At 38.9% G+C, this 18,044-nt stretch overlaps 1 protein-coding gene across 6 annotated transcripts in view; it reads right to left on the reverse strand.

Annotated features, from left to right (window-relative positions):
- DENND1A (DENN domain containing 1A) overlaps nt 1-18,044 on the reverse strand; it is a 189,819-nt gene that overhangs the window by 80,039 nt on the left and 91,736 nt on the right. For all 6 annotated transcript variants that reach the window (XM_061476666.1, XM_061476663.1, XM_061476665.1 and 3 more), the window contains exons 10-11: nt 13,087-13,187; nt 5,549-5,594 (exon numbers count right to left, since the gene is read on the reverse strand). In XM_061476666.1, coding sequence (XP_061332650.1) covers nt 5,549-5,594; nt 13,087-13,187 — 147 coding nt within the window. The remainder of the gene's footprint in view (nt 1-5,548; nt 5,595-13,086; nt 13,188-18,044) is intronic.

The raw sequence follows: 18,044 nt of genomic DNA on the forward strand, positions 1-18,044 counted from the left end.
CTGTCTCACTCGGATCACATGCTAGAAGCAATATTCATCAAAAATACTAACACCAGTTTATACTAAATGTTATTTTATGATCGCTGTCTGCAGTTGGCAGGTTTGCATTTCCTACCATAAAATGCCCCAAGTTAAACTTCTCTCAGATGAACAATTTTATTGAATAGTTCACTTAAAAACCAACAACACTCCCCTCCTACTCCCAAAACCAATTTGCATAACTTCATGGTTAAATTGGTGCCAAAATGTAAACCAAGCTGATTGTGAGGTTTTATAACCAGATACAAATGTGATCAAGGTATTGAGAAATGTTGCAACAGAAAAAAGGAATCCTTTTGGAAAGGTAAAACTCTTAGCAAAGCCTAATATTCTTCGTAGCTACTTTGTACATTATATTTGAGATTCTTATGAAAGTACGGCTCACAACAAGTCGAAAATCCCTTTACTTAATGGCTTGTCTCTACTTAGTTAATAGTTTCCCTTTATTTTCTTCAGAAAAACACCACACCACCGCAGACAACAATGTGTCAATCTGGCTGCCAGAAGCAGGAAAGGCAACGGATATAAAATTTTATTATTTCATGCCCCAACAGCAGCCAGAAGGACTTAATGAAATCACCCTTAGATTTACAATCTGAAATGGCTATTCAGCAGACAAATCTGGTTAGGCGGGATGTGCCCCCTGACCCCCCGGCCCTTTGATCCGGGCGCAGCAGGTGGGCTGCGACCCCCTCCTGTGCATCTCCCACTCTTCCGCCCAGTCCCAACCTTGATGTGCAGTGCCCTGATCCTGCACAGGTGATTCTCAAGATCCTTATCATAAGCAGCTGTTGCCAACTGAGTGACAAACATCACTACTGCTGCTCTAATGCTGTTGTGCAACGGAACAGAAAGAACCTTCTACGCTTACTGGTAACTCTACTTGGTACCATCTTATTTGTCTGTCTCAAAATTCCTTGCACACATAATCTCTTACTGAAACACAGGTATTATTTTCATTTTCCCAATAATTGGATAAAAGACAATTCCATCATATTTTAAATGCACTCTATTAGTACTTCTGAAACCATGTACAGCTATATTTATAATGTTTGTGACTAAACTACACTGAGTTTAAGACCTGGATCTAAGCATACACATATATATAACCCTTCATCTAAACCCTGTGAAAAAGCTACACTTCTTAAGGTATAGCTAGAAAAGGCAGTGATTAACTAAGTATAAATGGATGGAAAAAGCTAGTTATTACTCCTCACCCCAACCAAAAGATATAATTAACAATTAACACTACCACTGGAAGATGCCAGTGGTCAATGAATTCCCAGGGTGTCTTCTGCAGCATGGAGAAACCACAGGGCACTGTCAGGACTAACCCCCAGCTGATGAAACCTGTTTCTCAGTTCATTATCTCAGACTCTGCTCAGGGTAACCGGTGTATTATCAGGCTGGATCACAAACAGTGCATCCTCCTGCCAACCTGAACAAAACCAGGTAAATATGCCCAAAAGTGCTTCCAGAATATGTGTGGGTTCAGTGGAGGGAGCACACAGCTTTCTGCTCATCTGCCTAAGGAAGAGACTATCGACATTACTGAGATCAGCTGCCCCGTCTAACCATATTAAACACAGCATGAATTCTACTGAACCTTCTCCTAACATATTTACTCATAGCAGGTTGAAATGAAACAAAAATCTGCTCCTATAGGCTTTATGATATCCACAACTGTCCTTTATGCTTAGGAATAAATATTAGGCAAACATTCTGACAAATGCAAGGTGAAGTTTCACACACAGCTTCACCCCGGATAATCTTGTAAGAATTAAAATCCTGAAGTCCCAGAAAAAGCCCTCAAGTGACAGGAATGAAAAAAAAAAAAAAAGGCATAAAAAGTATTTTTCTGATGATGAACTTTAACTCTGATGGTTGTATTTGTCCCCCATGGAAAGGGTGGGCGTTATTGTTACTGGAATAACTAACTGGCAGCCTGGCACAGAAGAACACAGTGCCAGCAACTCCGTGTCTGACAGCTGAACAGAACTATCCACAACAGTTAATCAAACCCACATGTGTCTAGATTCCAATAGGTAGTCTACTAGGTCAAGGGCATTCCTCTTCCATCAGCACCATCACACTAATAACCTTCCCACAGAAACAGTTGCTGAAACAATCGTTTACTATGACAAAATGTAAAAGGCTTCTTGCGAAGTTTGACACCACTCATAGCATGCAGGTCAATTTAATAGTTAGAACAGTAAACCAGCACAGAGCATGCAGGTAGAAAATGAAACAAGATTATGAAAGGGACTTGTTCATTTGATAGGGTTTCATTTTCCTATCTCATTATTTATCAATACTAAGTACTTATCTTCATCTAATATGAATTCAATTAGTTCCGTAAGCATGTTCCATTATTCATGTGATAGCTCCAGCCTTGCTTATCCAACAGCTTATAAACTTTTAGCCTTCTTTGAAGTCACTTTATGGATTGCTAAATGGAAATCTTATAAAGAATGACTAACTAGGTGATGATAGAAAAGCTGAAAAATAAGAGCACAAAACACAGCTCTATATTTTCTACCAAGTTTTTCCCTCATAAATCAGTTGGCGCCCTCTGACCTATAACAGGAGATTATCTTATCTCACTGGAGAACATTTCAGTCACAGCAAATTAGATTTAACAGTCAATGGATATGCTTGATATTTTAATCATAAGAAAAATTTGTCATTTTCCATTAAAATAACTGCTCCTTGTACAGAGACCCTGTGTAACATGGGAAACTGCAAACTAACTTTAAGATGCAAAATGGTTTGGAAGAAAACCTTTTGAGGCGAGGGATAGTGTGTATTTAGTTTAAAATCAGTAACACTGCTGCTGTATTTCTTCAAGAGGACCTGTTCCAAAGTAGGGAGAGCAAAACCCCACAGAAACACCACCAAAGCCAGAAAACTATTTCTTCCTTTATCCCAAACCCACCCTCCCCACAGCTTGCTCCACACAAGCTTAGGCTTCCACTAACATTTATGCAACAATGACAGATTCTGCAATCGGAGCTGCTGGAGCAGAACCCTCAGCCTATATATAACTGCAATCGCCCCCGTGGGGCCCTCCAGCAGATAAAGAGTCCACCTGCCTGAACTTCAATAGAGGACTGGGGAATTAATCCCTCATCCTGAAACTAGAACATGTGAATTAACAAAACACTTTCAGAGATGTATTTGCTGAGATTTCAGCATTTAAAGAAAAATTAATACTCAAGACTGGCAGTAATTTTTAGTTGTGTCTTAAAAAATTACTTTGATATGGAAAAATTAGTATCTTGTGTTTTAAAAAATACACAACTGCTAGATCACGAGGAAAAAATTGCTGTTGCTACTAAATTGTTATTCTAATAAATAAACCACACAATTCGATACGTACAGATGAAGAAAAAGACAAAGAGTAAGCTTTCAGCATCCAACACAGGCAAAGAGGTAAACGAGAAACTGACTGGTACATCTGACCCATCACCTTTCCTTTGCCCAAGGCACAGAGAAATCATACAACAGATCCACGAGCCTCTGTGTTTTTATCTTTCAAGGGAAAAAGCAGGGCTAGTTGGAAGATTCATTTCTATCTGGAACTATTCAATCTATCCATAAGAGCAGAGGGAGGAGAGAAGACAGTTTGTTTTATTTATTTAATTTATTTCAGAAGGCACTTTGAATCACGGTACTTTGCCAAAGTGTGTCTGTGTTCCAGAATCTCGGGCTATTCAGAAGCCATACTGGATTTAGTACTAAACAGATTTTTTCACAAGTTACTAAAATGGATAAAAATTGGCTTCTCCAAGAACAACTCCTTTTTTTGAGTTTTTACAGATGGAGTTTGGAGGCCTGCAGAGCCCTGCAATCTGAAACATGGAGACAAAGGGAGAGGTAATGGGTTTGTGTAGCAAGGCAGGAGTGGGACATCACACAAAGCAACTCCAAGGTGTAATTATGAATTTTATTTTTCTATACCCATTGCCAGGCTCACCACGTAGCTCTTTGTGAGCAGAATTACTTGTGAGAGCTGACAAGTATCTGCACTGAGATATGAGCCCATCTTCTACCACGTCTCTTCCTTCTTTTTTATAGATACTACAATACACATGCAATCATTACCTGGCACAGACATGGGGCAGAAAGCTTCCTGATTAACTTGAAAAACATATGCTAGACTATTTCTTCCTAGACATTACTTTGGTGCCGTCTATGCAGCACTGAAGGGTAATTATCAGAAATCCTTCTAACATAAGCATATGATGTGCAAACAAACGTACATGTTGACTTTTAAAATAATTGCTTATTCACTACCACATTGTACTGCAATTCTGTACTTCATTTAGCAATATAAAGGGCATAAAAAGTCATCGGTACCCAGGATAGTAAGGAAAAAAAGAGTAAGGAAAAAGAGGTCCTGCACATTCCATCGAGCTCCTCACAAAAAAAGCAACTTCTAAAATTACTTCACATTAATGCTGGAAAAAGAGGGAAGTGACAGCATGCTAGTCCCAGTTTTAACACACAAAGACATAGAGGATCATTATTACATACACACACCCCAGCGAACGAATATGTTCGATCAGTATTTCCAGAGAAATGACACATTTTGGTGGAGAATAAAAGTACAAATATTCTAGTAATGTGCATTACTTCATGCGATATAAAACTCGGTTGGGCGAGTTGTTACGTATCCTAAACACTACTCCTAAATTTCCAAACACGGGCATCTAAACCAGGGACACAAGTCAATTAAGTTTCAAGGGCATTTGCAACTCCCACCAGTTCAACAGTGTGGCTAATTTAAGAGCCTACACAGAGGCAGGGCTTTGTGGGCAGGAATGCCTCTTCCCACACAGAGCATACACGTTGTTCAGGCTTCCTGTCTAAAGGGGCACGATTAATAAGGACTCTGATTTTCACAGGGAACTAAATTAATAGCTTATGTTGTCCTCCAGATACTTTTGAGGAAAACCATCAATTGTTTCACCAGTACTGGAAGCAAACGCAAATGTGCTATTTCCACTTTTAGACTTTTTAAAAAGTCACATGAATTACTCTGAATTGTTTATATGTGAAGCTTTCTGTGAGGGCTGGTTTGCTGCCAGCTTTGTGTTAACATTAACAGCAAGTTCCTTCTTTTCAGATCTTCTGAACATTAAAAAAATTACAATCTGTCTGCAAAAGCCTAAAAGAGAACTGTAACTGTCAACATTTTGGTTTAATATCGACTCTGCCTTTGTGAATAGTCAAACTAAGGCAGGAAACTGCTGAAGTGAAGCAACAGGATGAAGAGGGGAACACAACATGAGCTTGTCGCCAACTGCAGAACTAAAAACAAAGTATGCCCAGAGAGTACCAGGTATCAAACGCCCCTGAGATTTAACACTATCATGCTTAACTGTGGTTCTCTCAGTACTCCCAAATTAACAGGACTATTTTATTTTCAAGCATATGAATGAATGTATAATTACTAGTTCTAAATCATAAAACATTAGAAGTTTCAGAAATGGTGAGAAAGACTTACCTCCATCAAACTTAGATGTATTCCAATGAGGTAGGGCATTGGGGCACTGCAAAGAGGAAAGAAATCCAGCTTTACTTTCTCATAACACAGTGGATTAACACATCTGACTTATAAAATTAGCTACAGGAAAATACTGGGATACTGGATTAGATTTTGCTTAAAATAATAATATCTATATAATGAAACCACATATGAACAAAATTTTATTCCATATTTTAATGACTTTTTTTATGATGCAATATCCTCTCCCCATTGTAAGACTTGCATTTTTCTTGACATCACAATTTGTAAGTGGCTCAGCTAAGACAGGTACCTAAGGAGAGCTGGTAAAGGATCTCGGTCTGTTCTTAAAAACCAAACAAAATGTGTTAATACAATATTAAAAATAAAAATACACAGACTTCTTCTAAGAGTATTCTTCAGACAAACCCATCCTATTGCAGTGTTAAGTGGTTAATTTAATACATTAAACACGTATCGCCCCGTACACAGGTTTTAAATCCTTTCAATATGGACACATTTAAATAATTTATCTTTAAGTATAAATCTTAAAACGTTTGCATTTATGAAAGAAAAATACAAAAAATAGTGTTGAAGATTCTGATGAACTCCAAAGCTCCTGGGACATACACCAATACCATCAGATCCTCCAGAACACAAACCTTAAATGCACCAAGAGACTCTTTGGCCAAATTTGTAGCCTCAGACACAGGTGTGATGCCACTGCCCTCAAACAGCACACTAACATTTAAGAGAAAGATTGATCTTTTCTGGTTTTCCTTCCATGATGTTAGCAAACACCAACATGGGCTCCATAACACGAGAAGAACACTGAATGGAAGTTGTATCTTTGTGTATACAGTATTGCTAATATTAAGCCTATTACAGGACTCCCACTCAACTAATCAGGGAAAGCTTATATTTGCACTGCTTATTAGAACACATCAAAGAGGATGCCAAAGCTGCTAATTGCAAATATGGCATATACTGCCTGTTAAACGGAAAGCACACAGACAGACACAACTTTTAAAATAGCCTCATTTTGGTTTGGATACAGCAGCTCAAAGAGCTCATTTTCAATTTCAGATTAAAAAGAAAAAAAAAGAAAAAAAAAGAGAGAGAAATGTCACTGTACTGCCTTGGATTAAAATATCTTCCATATTGCTTTTAGAAACTGGTACCTACTGCTCAGTAAGAGAAGTACGCTGCTGAAAAAAACTACTGAAAGGCACCAGACCAGCAAAAATCACTGCTTCTAGTTGTCATGAGAAATACCTTTTAAAACTATATTTACTGACAGGCATATTAATGATTATCAGTTTATTAATAAACCCCCTAAAACTGCTACTCTGTTGGATGCTGTACCAAGAGATGGAAACAGCCTCTGTGTTAGACATCGCACATGAAAACACTTTTTGAAGACATTAAACAAATCTAATGTAAAAGCCCCACACAAGTTCACTTGTGGAATCCTGCAGTGCTGTGTATTACATCACAACTCACTGAACTCAGTGAGAATGTCCCTGCCCCAGCTTCACCCAAGACAGCACCTCATGACAGCCCAGAGAGATACACATCCCGAAGGCTCTGCTTCCCTGGGAATGTCACAGATGAGAACATACATCCAAGTTCTTAGAAATTTTTCCATGCAACATGATACACACTTGCTACATATGGATCGTTGCATGCTGCTGGGCAGGTCTACTTGTCATTTTGCATGTTTTATTTGTGACAAACGCTATCTCTTTCACCCACATCTCATCGTTTCCAGTGGCCACATTCCAGGAGCAAGGAAATACTCAGTAATTTTATATCCAAAGTATAAACCACCAGGTCAGCTGCCAGCTGCACAAACGCTCGACTTCCCCATGTGCCTGGCTGCGCTGCTCAAGACTCCTCCAGTGTACACGGCCATGAATGTGTTTCTAATTAAGCAGTTTCATGAACACGACAGCTTCAATCTCAAAAATACAAAGTCTGAACCTCAGCAGGAAGTCTTAAGACTGCAAATGTCTCATCTAGTGGAACTTTGGCTAACGTAATGAAAGGAAGCAGCAACAGTGCAGTACTCCAGAAAAACAGCCATTTATTAACATGCCCAAAAGTAGAGTCTGTCACCAAGCACAGGAAAACCTGAACCTGGAAAAGTTACTTAACTGTATCATGTCCACCTTTCAATGCATAATGATGCAATGAATAATCTTTTCAGTTTTCCAGTAACAAACATTACAAATAAAGGCAATACAGCCCATAAAACTACTAAAGGGACGGCATAAAGGCTACAGTAACTGGACTTCTAAAAGCATTCTGAAATCTGTTATTTCTTTAAACATGCATTACTAAATATTCAAGGACTCCAGTCCTCCAGTGCTTAATGGACTGTACAGGGCATACACCTGGACAGAGAAGAGACAGAACGAGCAACAACTTGATACTATACAACTACAAAGAGAGGTTTCAGCATACCCACTGACAGGAAAAATTGCTCTGGTTTTGCTGAGGATATGAAAAAGGAAACTTTGAAGCAGTAACTTGTTAAAGTACAATGTGTTAGCTTTGCAAATATTTGTGCTTATGAAGAGGTTTTTAAGGACAATTCACCATGATAGCCCCTTATGCTCCCAAAAGTTTAACTAAGCAACCATCATAAATAACCTCAATAGAATAAAATTCTGGTAAAGAGCATAAATACTCCCAAACAGATCTACCAGAGAGATTATATTCTTTTGTCATCACCCACCAAGATGACTGAAAAGGAAACACACCTAAAAGCAAACGTTGAAGGCTTATGTCAGGGTTCATAAATTGCTTTTATCATCCTTTTTCTTTATCATGTGTTGATCATATGCCATTGCTTAAATACTCAGCCACCCTTGGTACAAGGGAATGGTGTGTGCCTCCTCTTCCCATTCAGAGCATAACATCACAGCTCTTCCTAACTGCTATTCAGGTCCTGAGACATGAAACACTCAAGCAGTTTTTAATATTTTATCAGGTGAGATGTGTATTTCCAAGACTTTCAAGTGAACTTCAGTAAGACACATTGCTTGTATAAATGGGAGGAACACTCCACACAACCTTTAATCCTCTGGGACCCACGACAGATTAAAGACTGCCCTTCAGACCAGTCTTTACCTACTGCTTGACACTTCATCACTCTCGGGGCTTCTTACAACCACAAGTACTAATTACTCAAAGTTGTTTGATGGCAGCCAATATCCATGAAGTGCAAAATTAAGAAGTATCAATTTCTACTGTGTGTATTTACTGCTTGAACAAAATGCCTGCCCAAGTCCTCTGGAACAAAGAGAAAGGTTATTACTCCTCTTGTGCTACACGGGTTCCCAATGCAATCAGCGTTATTTATAATCAAATGAGTTATATAGGTAAACATCAAATCATTAAAGTAGCAATGCATAAGCATGAATATGGATATTGTGGACTTAATGGCTATATATTGCCCATTTATTACAGCTGCATTTTTACAATTTCTTTAATTCCTTTCCTTAGGCTAACTAGAGACCTCTTAATTATGCTCCCAAGAGGTGGGCAACTACTAATTGGAAGAGAAGCAGGTGAAATAGAGGGACATTTCCTCTTAAGTGAAAAAAAAACACCCTTAAAAAATACTGCAATTCACCAGAACAAGTAATGTAAAACCCAAGGATCTCAAAAAGGTTCATAGTTTACAGCTACACAGGGATTTGCAGCATTTTGCTTCACTGTTCCTGGAAAATTGATTTGATCACATTTACTAAGTTCATGTCTTGATGTACAAATACTGACTTAATCCATCATTCGCTCACACTGGTAGTACTTTATTCTCTACGGCAGTCTCCTGATTTCTCTTCAAGATTACTCTCTGAAATGCAACAGAATTCAGTCCAAAACGTATTGGGTAATTGATGCAAAGAAGGAACTTGACTGCATAAATTGGAATGATGTAGAAAACATACAGCTAAGAAACCAGAAGAGCAACTACAAGAGCTTTTAGTGAGTACACAGATGTACCAGGCTAAATAGAAATGCCGACCAAGAGGCTCCTGAGGAAGGAATCATTGTTTCCAGAGCAGCAGGAGTACTCGCCCTCCAGTTACCCCCTCCACCTACTGACAGCAGCATATTGAACTATATGCAGATTTAGAAAATGGGAGAAAGGGAGTTAAAAAAACTCCTGGAGAAAGGGAAACCCGCACCAATAGAAGCATTTGTTCAGCAGCTGTGCCAGGGTGCTTTAGGAAGGTGGCTCTCAGAATATATTAATGCTGGCTGCTAAGCAGTCCATCTAATTTAAAAGCCTGGTTTAATCACCCTAGAAAATATACTGTTGCTTCTGGTAAAAGCTCACAGAATAACCTGCGTGACAATGCTCTGGGACTTAGAGAACACACTAAGCTGTGCTACCAATCAGCAAAGACAGGCTTTTCTTACAGGTTGATTTTAAACACAGACACCAAGAGCAAAAAAGGAAGAAAACAGACACAGTGGGAGTGTTTTTATGCCACATGAAAAACAAACTGGAAGAAAAAGTGAGGAAAATTAATAGGCTGTTTCTTTCACATCAAGAAATGTTTAAATTTCCAACAACAAAATAGATGGACAAGACCTGTTCAAATTTAAGTGGTCATATGTGCTTGGCTGGTGGTGATGCTTGGTGGCAGTATCTCATTAACCAGTACTATGTGCACCTGCTTGCATGTACTTTATAAAAACAACCAACAAACCCCCCAGAAAACCCAACTAAACAGAAACCCAACCCAACCAGCAGTGCTTCATGTTTCCTCTGTTGTTCTCCATCCAAAGGAACAAGCAATTGGGCCTTAAGGTGTGAAAACTAATGATCTAATGGTAGGATTCCCACCAATTTTCAGTCTTCTCCACCAAAATTCTTTCCCTGGGCTGAAAATATACCAAAGAAAGGTACCTAATTAAAAAATAACAGTAAAGGACAGCCCTCTTCCCCTTGCTTCCCATCCACTCCTACCCTCAGTGAATGCAAATGACAGGGATTGGATGACTGAAGTCATTCATGTCCATGGTACTCCACCGCTAGTACTAACTTGGCCTCCTCAGTACAAAGAGTATTAAGAACAAACATTTTGAAGATACAGGCTTTTGGCACACCTCTCTTGACAGCTAAAGGGAACTCTCCTCACCTAGCCTGATGTCTCCCTTACGTGATGTTGGCCAAAAGGATCATGAAGTGGCAGGAGGAGAGTTAGTTACTCTCTGTACCTGTTCACTCTCTGCAAAGGGAGCTATTCTACCTTTTTGTATCTCTGGAAAGATCCAGTGGTGGTTGCGTCCCCTTTTCCTCCCCAGGAATTACATCAAATTTCAAGCTTCACAACTGTGAAGCTGTCAGTGGATCAGTCGGGACCTTAGAAGTTTCCTTTGTATGAAAAGTTTCCAGTGCAACTCAAACGATTAAAAGCAAATACTCACAAGTGGAACAGACCTGTTTCAAAACTTTCAAAGATGACAAGCAATGCAGTCTGTGCACCCTTCTGTGATTGTCAAAAGGGCAGGAGAAGATTCAGAAGCATCACACAGCACAGTCAATAAATGGACACAGTCAAGTGAATGAACGTGCTATTTTGTATTCATAAGAACTGAAAAATTCTCCCTTTACGTTCTGTTTCCATTTCAGCTCTTTAAAATCCTTATGCCACAAGTGCAAGAGAAATAACCAGGCGATAACTAAAATTAAACTAAACTCTTCTATTTTAAATAATCTCAGGTCATTTCCCTTAAGAGGCAGACACTGCAATAATCCTGCCTTACAGAGGAGAGCTCGGAGCTGATTGCTCAGTGCTCCCTGGCAAAAATGACGTCTCCAAGTTCACATGGTTACAAAATAGATGGACTCTATTTTGAGAAATATATTTATGGCACATAAATTGTTGCTAAATTAGCTTATTCAAACAATTATAGTGTGTGTAGCTACCTCTCCAATTAAAGTTCATAGCTGGCTAAGGCAATCAGTTGTATTTGTGAGCATGCATTCACAATCTGCCTAATAATTCTGCATTTTTAAATTATATTTTTCCCACACTAGCTGGCTCATTCGTTATATGGACAGGGTGTTATGCCATGAAAGAATTCATTCAGTAGAGCTCAATGACATGTGTCTTTATTTCCTTGGGTACACTGCCCAAGTGTTTGCTTTTTGCACACTTCTGCTCCCGACTGCGGGATCTGGACTTAGCCCCTTTTAACGTGCCTTTGTCAGAAAGTCGATGAATACCTAATCTTCAAACCCACCAGCGTAAAAGCCTCTTGTGGTCCACATCGTTGTCCTGAAAACTCCTAGCAGCATGTACCTGAAGAAAAAGCTGGCAGCAGCAGCCTTCATGTGTTAATTACACATGCGAAGCCCATTATGCAGAGAAAGGGCACCTGCTGGCAGTGCAAATGACTAGAGCCTGCCCTTCCTGCTCACCCAGTAAATTGAAGGTTCATTTCTACAGGAGATAACAGTTTTTAGATTCCGTTCCCTGTATCCTCGACATAGGCACATACTTAACATTTAAATCGTCTGCAGAGGAGCAAGCCTCCTTTAAATCTACATGTTTCCGTTCCTAGCACTTCACTTTAAAATGCTGCTTATCCCAGCTGCTGCCTTAATCCTGCTTAAATGCAGAGAAAACGTCACATAGAACACTATCACTATTAAAAAACCAGCCAACCTCCACACTGTTTGGAGGTTGTTATTAAAAAAACAGCTAACCAAGCCACACTTAAAGTGACACAGTAAGTTTAAGTTTGTCTTGCTTTCTGAGGACTGTTTAAGAGGCCAGGGGGCAGAGGGAGGCTGCTTTTCTGTTTCCAAATCCTTCCCAAAAGTGCACTAAGCAAAACACTCGCATCAATGTTCCTGCTGTTTGGAGACCTAGTGGGGAAGCAGCAGATTTGCCAGTGCAGACAAAGGAACCAAGTCCCTCAGCTTTCTCACTTCCTTCCCTCCTTCATCACTTGCCTATGTGACCATGCAGCAGCAGGTCCGTGTTTGATTGGTGCTTCCCATTCACTTCCACTCTTGTTACCCTCTACATCCTTCAGTTTAAATCCAGTCAAGCTTTGGCCTTACCGGTTCCATCCCTGCATGCCCAGGCAATAACTCCATTATTTCCCTAACAGGGCTTGGAAGTATAACTGCTCTAAGAAGCCTAAAGCAAGGCCAATTCTTCTCCACTGTATCCTCTACTGTTAAGAGTCTTAATTCAGATTTCAACATTTAATACAGATATGCTGAAAACAAGTTTTAATTACACAATATCTGCGTTGCAGCATTCCAGAGTAACCACACATATTAAGAGTATTTCAACATACTGATAGACAATTATATCTTGCCATAAAAATACATTTTGTTACTTACTAGGTTGGTTGCTTCCTTAATATGCCCATATATTTTTAGAGTAACAGTTGCATCATAAGAGGACTTCAGACTTACTATACAGAAATGTGAAAACTGCTGTGAATTTAAGTGATATATATACATCTATATAATATATATACATACATATATATAGTCTTACCAACAGTAGTCCAATAGATGTGGGGGCAGAACAGGAATGTAAACATGCTGCCAGAACATCGGGTAGAGCATAGCTGCAGACCCATGAATGCAGGCAGTTAACTGAAAAACACATATTAAAACAGGATCATAAATAAGACAAAAAACAAGTTTAGAAAGGCAAAGTTAGAAGAAAAATCAGTAAAAAAATCAATTCTGCTTTCATACCAACATGCTTTATTGAAAATATACAGTACGCTTAATAAAGGGGTATTGGTGGGTGAAGCATGACTGGTTTATGGTGGCTGTCACTGGACTGACTCTGTAAACAGCTGAGAACATGATCCATTCAACAACCAAGACCTGAAAAGAATACCCAGCGTTCTCTAAAGCAACAGAAACATGGAAATGAAAACACAAAGGGGACTAAAAATACTAAAAGCAAATGCCCCCAATCCTGGTAGTAACCATTCATTAAATAACATAAAACTGCATTGAGATTATTACAGAACTGTAAAAATGTGGCATGTGTTTTTTAAGAACGAATCATGCCAAACCCAGAGATTAACGTGCTATTGTTTAAAAGGGATTCTCATCTAATTGCCCTTCACCAAATCACTTGATCCACTGAATATCTCAGGTATATTGTTAAAAACTCATTCAGAACAGTTCTGATGCTGGCAGGTACTGAATGAAAAAGATCACAAATAGCAACCACAAGTCTACCAGTTAAGCCGTGGGGAGAATCCTTGCAGAGCACTGGAGGAAATTACATCTCTCAATCCTATTTCAAGCTGTAATTAATAATTTGGAAAAGAAGCTAAGCAGGATATTTGTTACACTAAGGATATTACAACGGAGAAGGTGGTAATCCTCAATAAGGATCTCTCGGCAAAAGCTACAGTCAAAATTCTATACAAAGAGGGTATGAACACACACACTTGGGAAAAAGAGAAAATAAATAAATAAGTAAAAACACTCATACAAATAGACACATACAAGGAAAGAATAAGAGGTGACAGGCAATCACATCCACCCTGACAGTGTGTTGCAGTTTAGAGTGTCTTTTAATCTCAAATGATACCCAGCCCAAGCAGTGCAATGTGTTTTGCTTGTGAGACACATTTTGAAAACAATACTCAGCAAAAGGCTATCATTTATTTGAAGGTAGGATGAAATCAAGCATGTAATGCTTGGCTGGACTGGAGAAAGCAGGGAGAACACGGCTTACAAATACCAAAAAGACAAATTCTAACGGACTGAGGTCCTGTGGTGGCCTGAAGTTGTGTGAGATGAAAGACAACAGAAAGACAAATCGTGACATTAATTCTCATTCAGTTAGATGTGGTGTAACCTTAAAAAACCAGAAGATCCTCATTATTATTGATTTCCATTAAGACAGACCAGTGAGTTATATACCCTATCGTAGGACCCCACGATTGGTAAGAAAGTGGTCTAGATGAGCTAACACAGTCTCTTCAGGGAAAATCAGCAACAATCCTGGACACAATTTGGCTTATGTTCAATGCCAAAGCCTTTATGTAATTCCAGTGCAGTTTCTGTAAGTAACAGAACCCGGTTTTCAGATTAAAATGCAGGTCGTTAGACAAGAAGAGGGAAGACAGGCATATATTATATGTATAATAATACATAATATTTAAGCCTCTGAACAATACAGATCTGGATAAGCAATGAGAATGCACCAAACTCCCCAGATTTTTTGGGGGAGGATTACTGAGCTCCTCTGCAGCATGATCAGAACAGCAAGTATCTGAACAAGTACCTGTTCAGTCTTTCTCAATAAGAAAGGCCTTTATTAGCAGGTGAACATTATTTTATGGTCCATAGGGAATGGAAATTTTAATATGTTAGGAAGCTAATTAAAACAAAAGTTAGAAGCTAAGAAATCCTGAATTTATTCTGTATTTTTGACTCATGAAAGTCTAAAGATTTATCCCTATCCCATTATTTTTCAAGTTAGCATTATATTATTCCTACTGGAGCAGATGTTCCTCTCTTGCAGATTAGATGAAAGCCAGAGCCTAGCTCCAAATACGCAGCAGAAAAAAGGGCCTGCTTTCCCACTGTAGTTTTTTCCTCTATATTCCTAAATCATTTATGTTTGCTGTTTCTGTTCTCCAAATCAAAAAAAGATGGAAAAAATACCATTTGTAAATTTAATTCTTACTTTAAACTTGCTCTGCCGGGATCAAATGGATTATTTCCTGGCATTATTATCTAACATGGCTGCTGCTGTAGAGGACTGAACTCGCTAATCCAAGGAGGTCGCTTCCAAGCCCCCCTCCCATTGGTTTTAAAACTCAGCAAGAAAAGATTAAACAGACATAATGCTCAACACTGCAGACATCTGAGCAGAACCTGTCACTTATTTTTGAGATGTACTCCCACCTTGCTATCTGGCAGGAATTCAAATAACATACTACCATGGGTAAGCACCAGCACTGTCCTTCAACTCTGCCAAGATAAGGGCTCATAAAAAAGAAATAGCGTATTTGCTGGAGACCTCACCTGATTAGTGATTGCCATACAGAAACCAAGCACTTAATAATAAGGCAGCCTGAGAAATGCCCAACTGTCAAAACTATAGGAATCCAGCATTTGGAAATAAGATTAGTTCCACTGCCTCAGCTTCCTGCAGCTGTTGCTAGAGAATGTAAAAAGATAGCTATGCAAGAAAGACACTGATTCACTAATGCACGTTTTGTAGTTCTGTATTTAATACTCTAAAAGCCTTGTTTCAGCAAATGAAATCAATGGGATTTTGGCACACACATAAAAGTTATAAAATGATGTTGAACTACAACAGGGCTCTTTCCAGCGCACGTTTCTCTCTCCTGATGCACAGGTGCAGTACATGGCTACAGATGTGCAACATATACTAGTAAACATATACTACCTCTGGCGTGCTTGTAAGATAATTTCTCTGCATTACTTGGGGCTAAAAACAAAGTAGAAAGCTTAAGACTGAGCTATCCAACAATTAAGTCATGAAAGCAGGGCTGTTGTAAGGCTGTGTATGAAGGTCCAGACTTAACTGGCAAGTTTTAAGGACAGAGACAGAGCTCTTGGGAAGGAAGAGCTTGTACATTTGCAACAGTAGTTGTAAGGCTGTTGTAGAACAAGAACTGTGCGAGCTTGCTGCAGCAAGGCAGCAGGAGCAGATTCACATGGAAGAGGGAATACTGGACACAAGGAAAGCTTGTTTCATTTTTGCAACAGCATGCTCCCACCAGCAGGTGCTCCTTTGCAAAGCACTTTTAGGCATTTGGGTTCGGATCTGGCTTTCTTGAGTAGATCACAGGAAACACAAAGAAATTTAACATAAATAATTGCTTTAACAGCCTGAGAAATTATCTGAGATTCCCTTTGTAGGAAAAAAAGAGAAAAAAATGCAAGAAAAGAGCAATAATTCTTACACAGGTTCAGTACATGTGGTCTATAAAATAGGTGACAAACACAGCCTCATTCAGTTACCACTACATCTCATTCAATTTAACTACATTAAGGAGATTCCAAATTAAAATTTGATATGATGTATTATAGCACAGAATTTATTCTATTATGACAGACTTTCTTATCCAGGACTATTTCATTATCTTTCTTACCTGATACTAAATTCAAGTCTTAAGTACGAAGTGTGCCGTGTTATCACCAAGTTAACTGGAATTAACCACAAAGAGGTCCCTTCCACTTTTTAGTTATAAACCTATAAACAAAGAACCCAATCTCCCTCAGCACCACCCCACCCTCACTTTACTTTGAGAATTCTCAGCTTGGTACGTTTCCAGTTACAAGGTCTTGGCTTCCACTGAGCACAGTTTGAAATAAAATAATGCAGCTTGTTCCTACTGCTGGAACATGCAGAGCAGAGCGCGCAGGGAAGGAATCGCTGGCTCCGGCCCAACACTTCAAACCTGTCTTACACTGTCACTCCAATCTTGGAGCAGTTTATATATAAAGTTGTAAGATAAGAACACACAGTATGAATACCCCTCCCTACCGAAGAACCCGACATGCTTTTATCTTGGACAGAGGCAAAAGGAAGAGAAATAGCACAAAGATAGGGAGGAAAACACAACCCTACTTGTGAAATGGCTCATTAAGGAAGGCAAAGTGACAGGTAAGTAATTCTTCTTCCCAGGCTCTGTCACAAAGGGAGAGATTAAACCAACCAACCACACCAATTCTGAAATGCTTTGGATGGCCGTTCTCTTCTTTCTCCCTCTCTGATAATTTACTCTTCTTTTCATTCTTTAGGTTTCTGAAATAAACACTTCCCTTTCTCCTTTTATTCCATTACCAGGAGTGGATGTATTTTCCCTTACTTTAGTAGGGAGGACACAGAACACCTGGTAGATAGAAAAGTTAAGATTTTACGAGTTTTCTACACTATTAAACTTTGTAATACTTACATTCTTTCAGTTAAATGTGGGATTGATTGTAAACTGCTAACAATTATTAACAGGTCCCTTAGATTATTCTGACTCTCCTGGCTTCACTTACCTTTCAAAGCAATGTTGTAATAGTTATTCTGAGATTAAGTGGAAGTCCTACTCTCTTTCATTTCTCTGCCCTGTATTAACAGATCATCCATACATGATTTTATGTATATAATTTCAGACTTCCATTGTAATTAGAATTCCATGAAGCAGTTTTAGTCTCAAAATAAAGTGGGTTATGGTCATGCAGTAAGAGACTAGTTAAATCCATACAAAATGGAAATGAAAGCTTGTATTTTAGAAAGGACCACTCAAGTACTTAGTCCGTAGCACTAGAAAGCAAAATTAGTTAAACCATCTTATACTCCTCATTCATAAAGGAAAGCAATCAATAGCCATTTACAGAGCAAACAGAATGAAAACCGAACATTTTCTTTTATAAAGTAAATCACAATCTTATTGACGGATAAACCTTGAAATGCATAACACAAAACTTTGAACTGAATCAAGCTGCGTGCTT

This window comes from Pezoporus flaviventris, unplaced genomic scaffold (assembly GCF_033815535.1).
Source record: "Pezoporus flaviventris isolate CSIRO_AGI_PZ_B2104156 unplaced genomic scaffold, CSIRO_AGI_Pfla_v1 ptg000097l, whole genome shotgun sequence".
Classification (NCBI taxonomy): domain Eukaryota; kingdom Metazoa; phylum Chordata; class Aves; order Psittaciformes; family Psittacidae; genus Pezoporus; species Pezoporus flaviventris.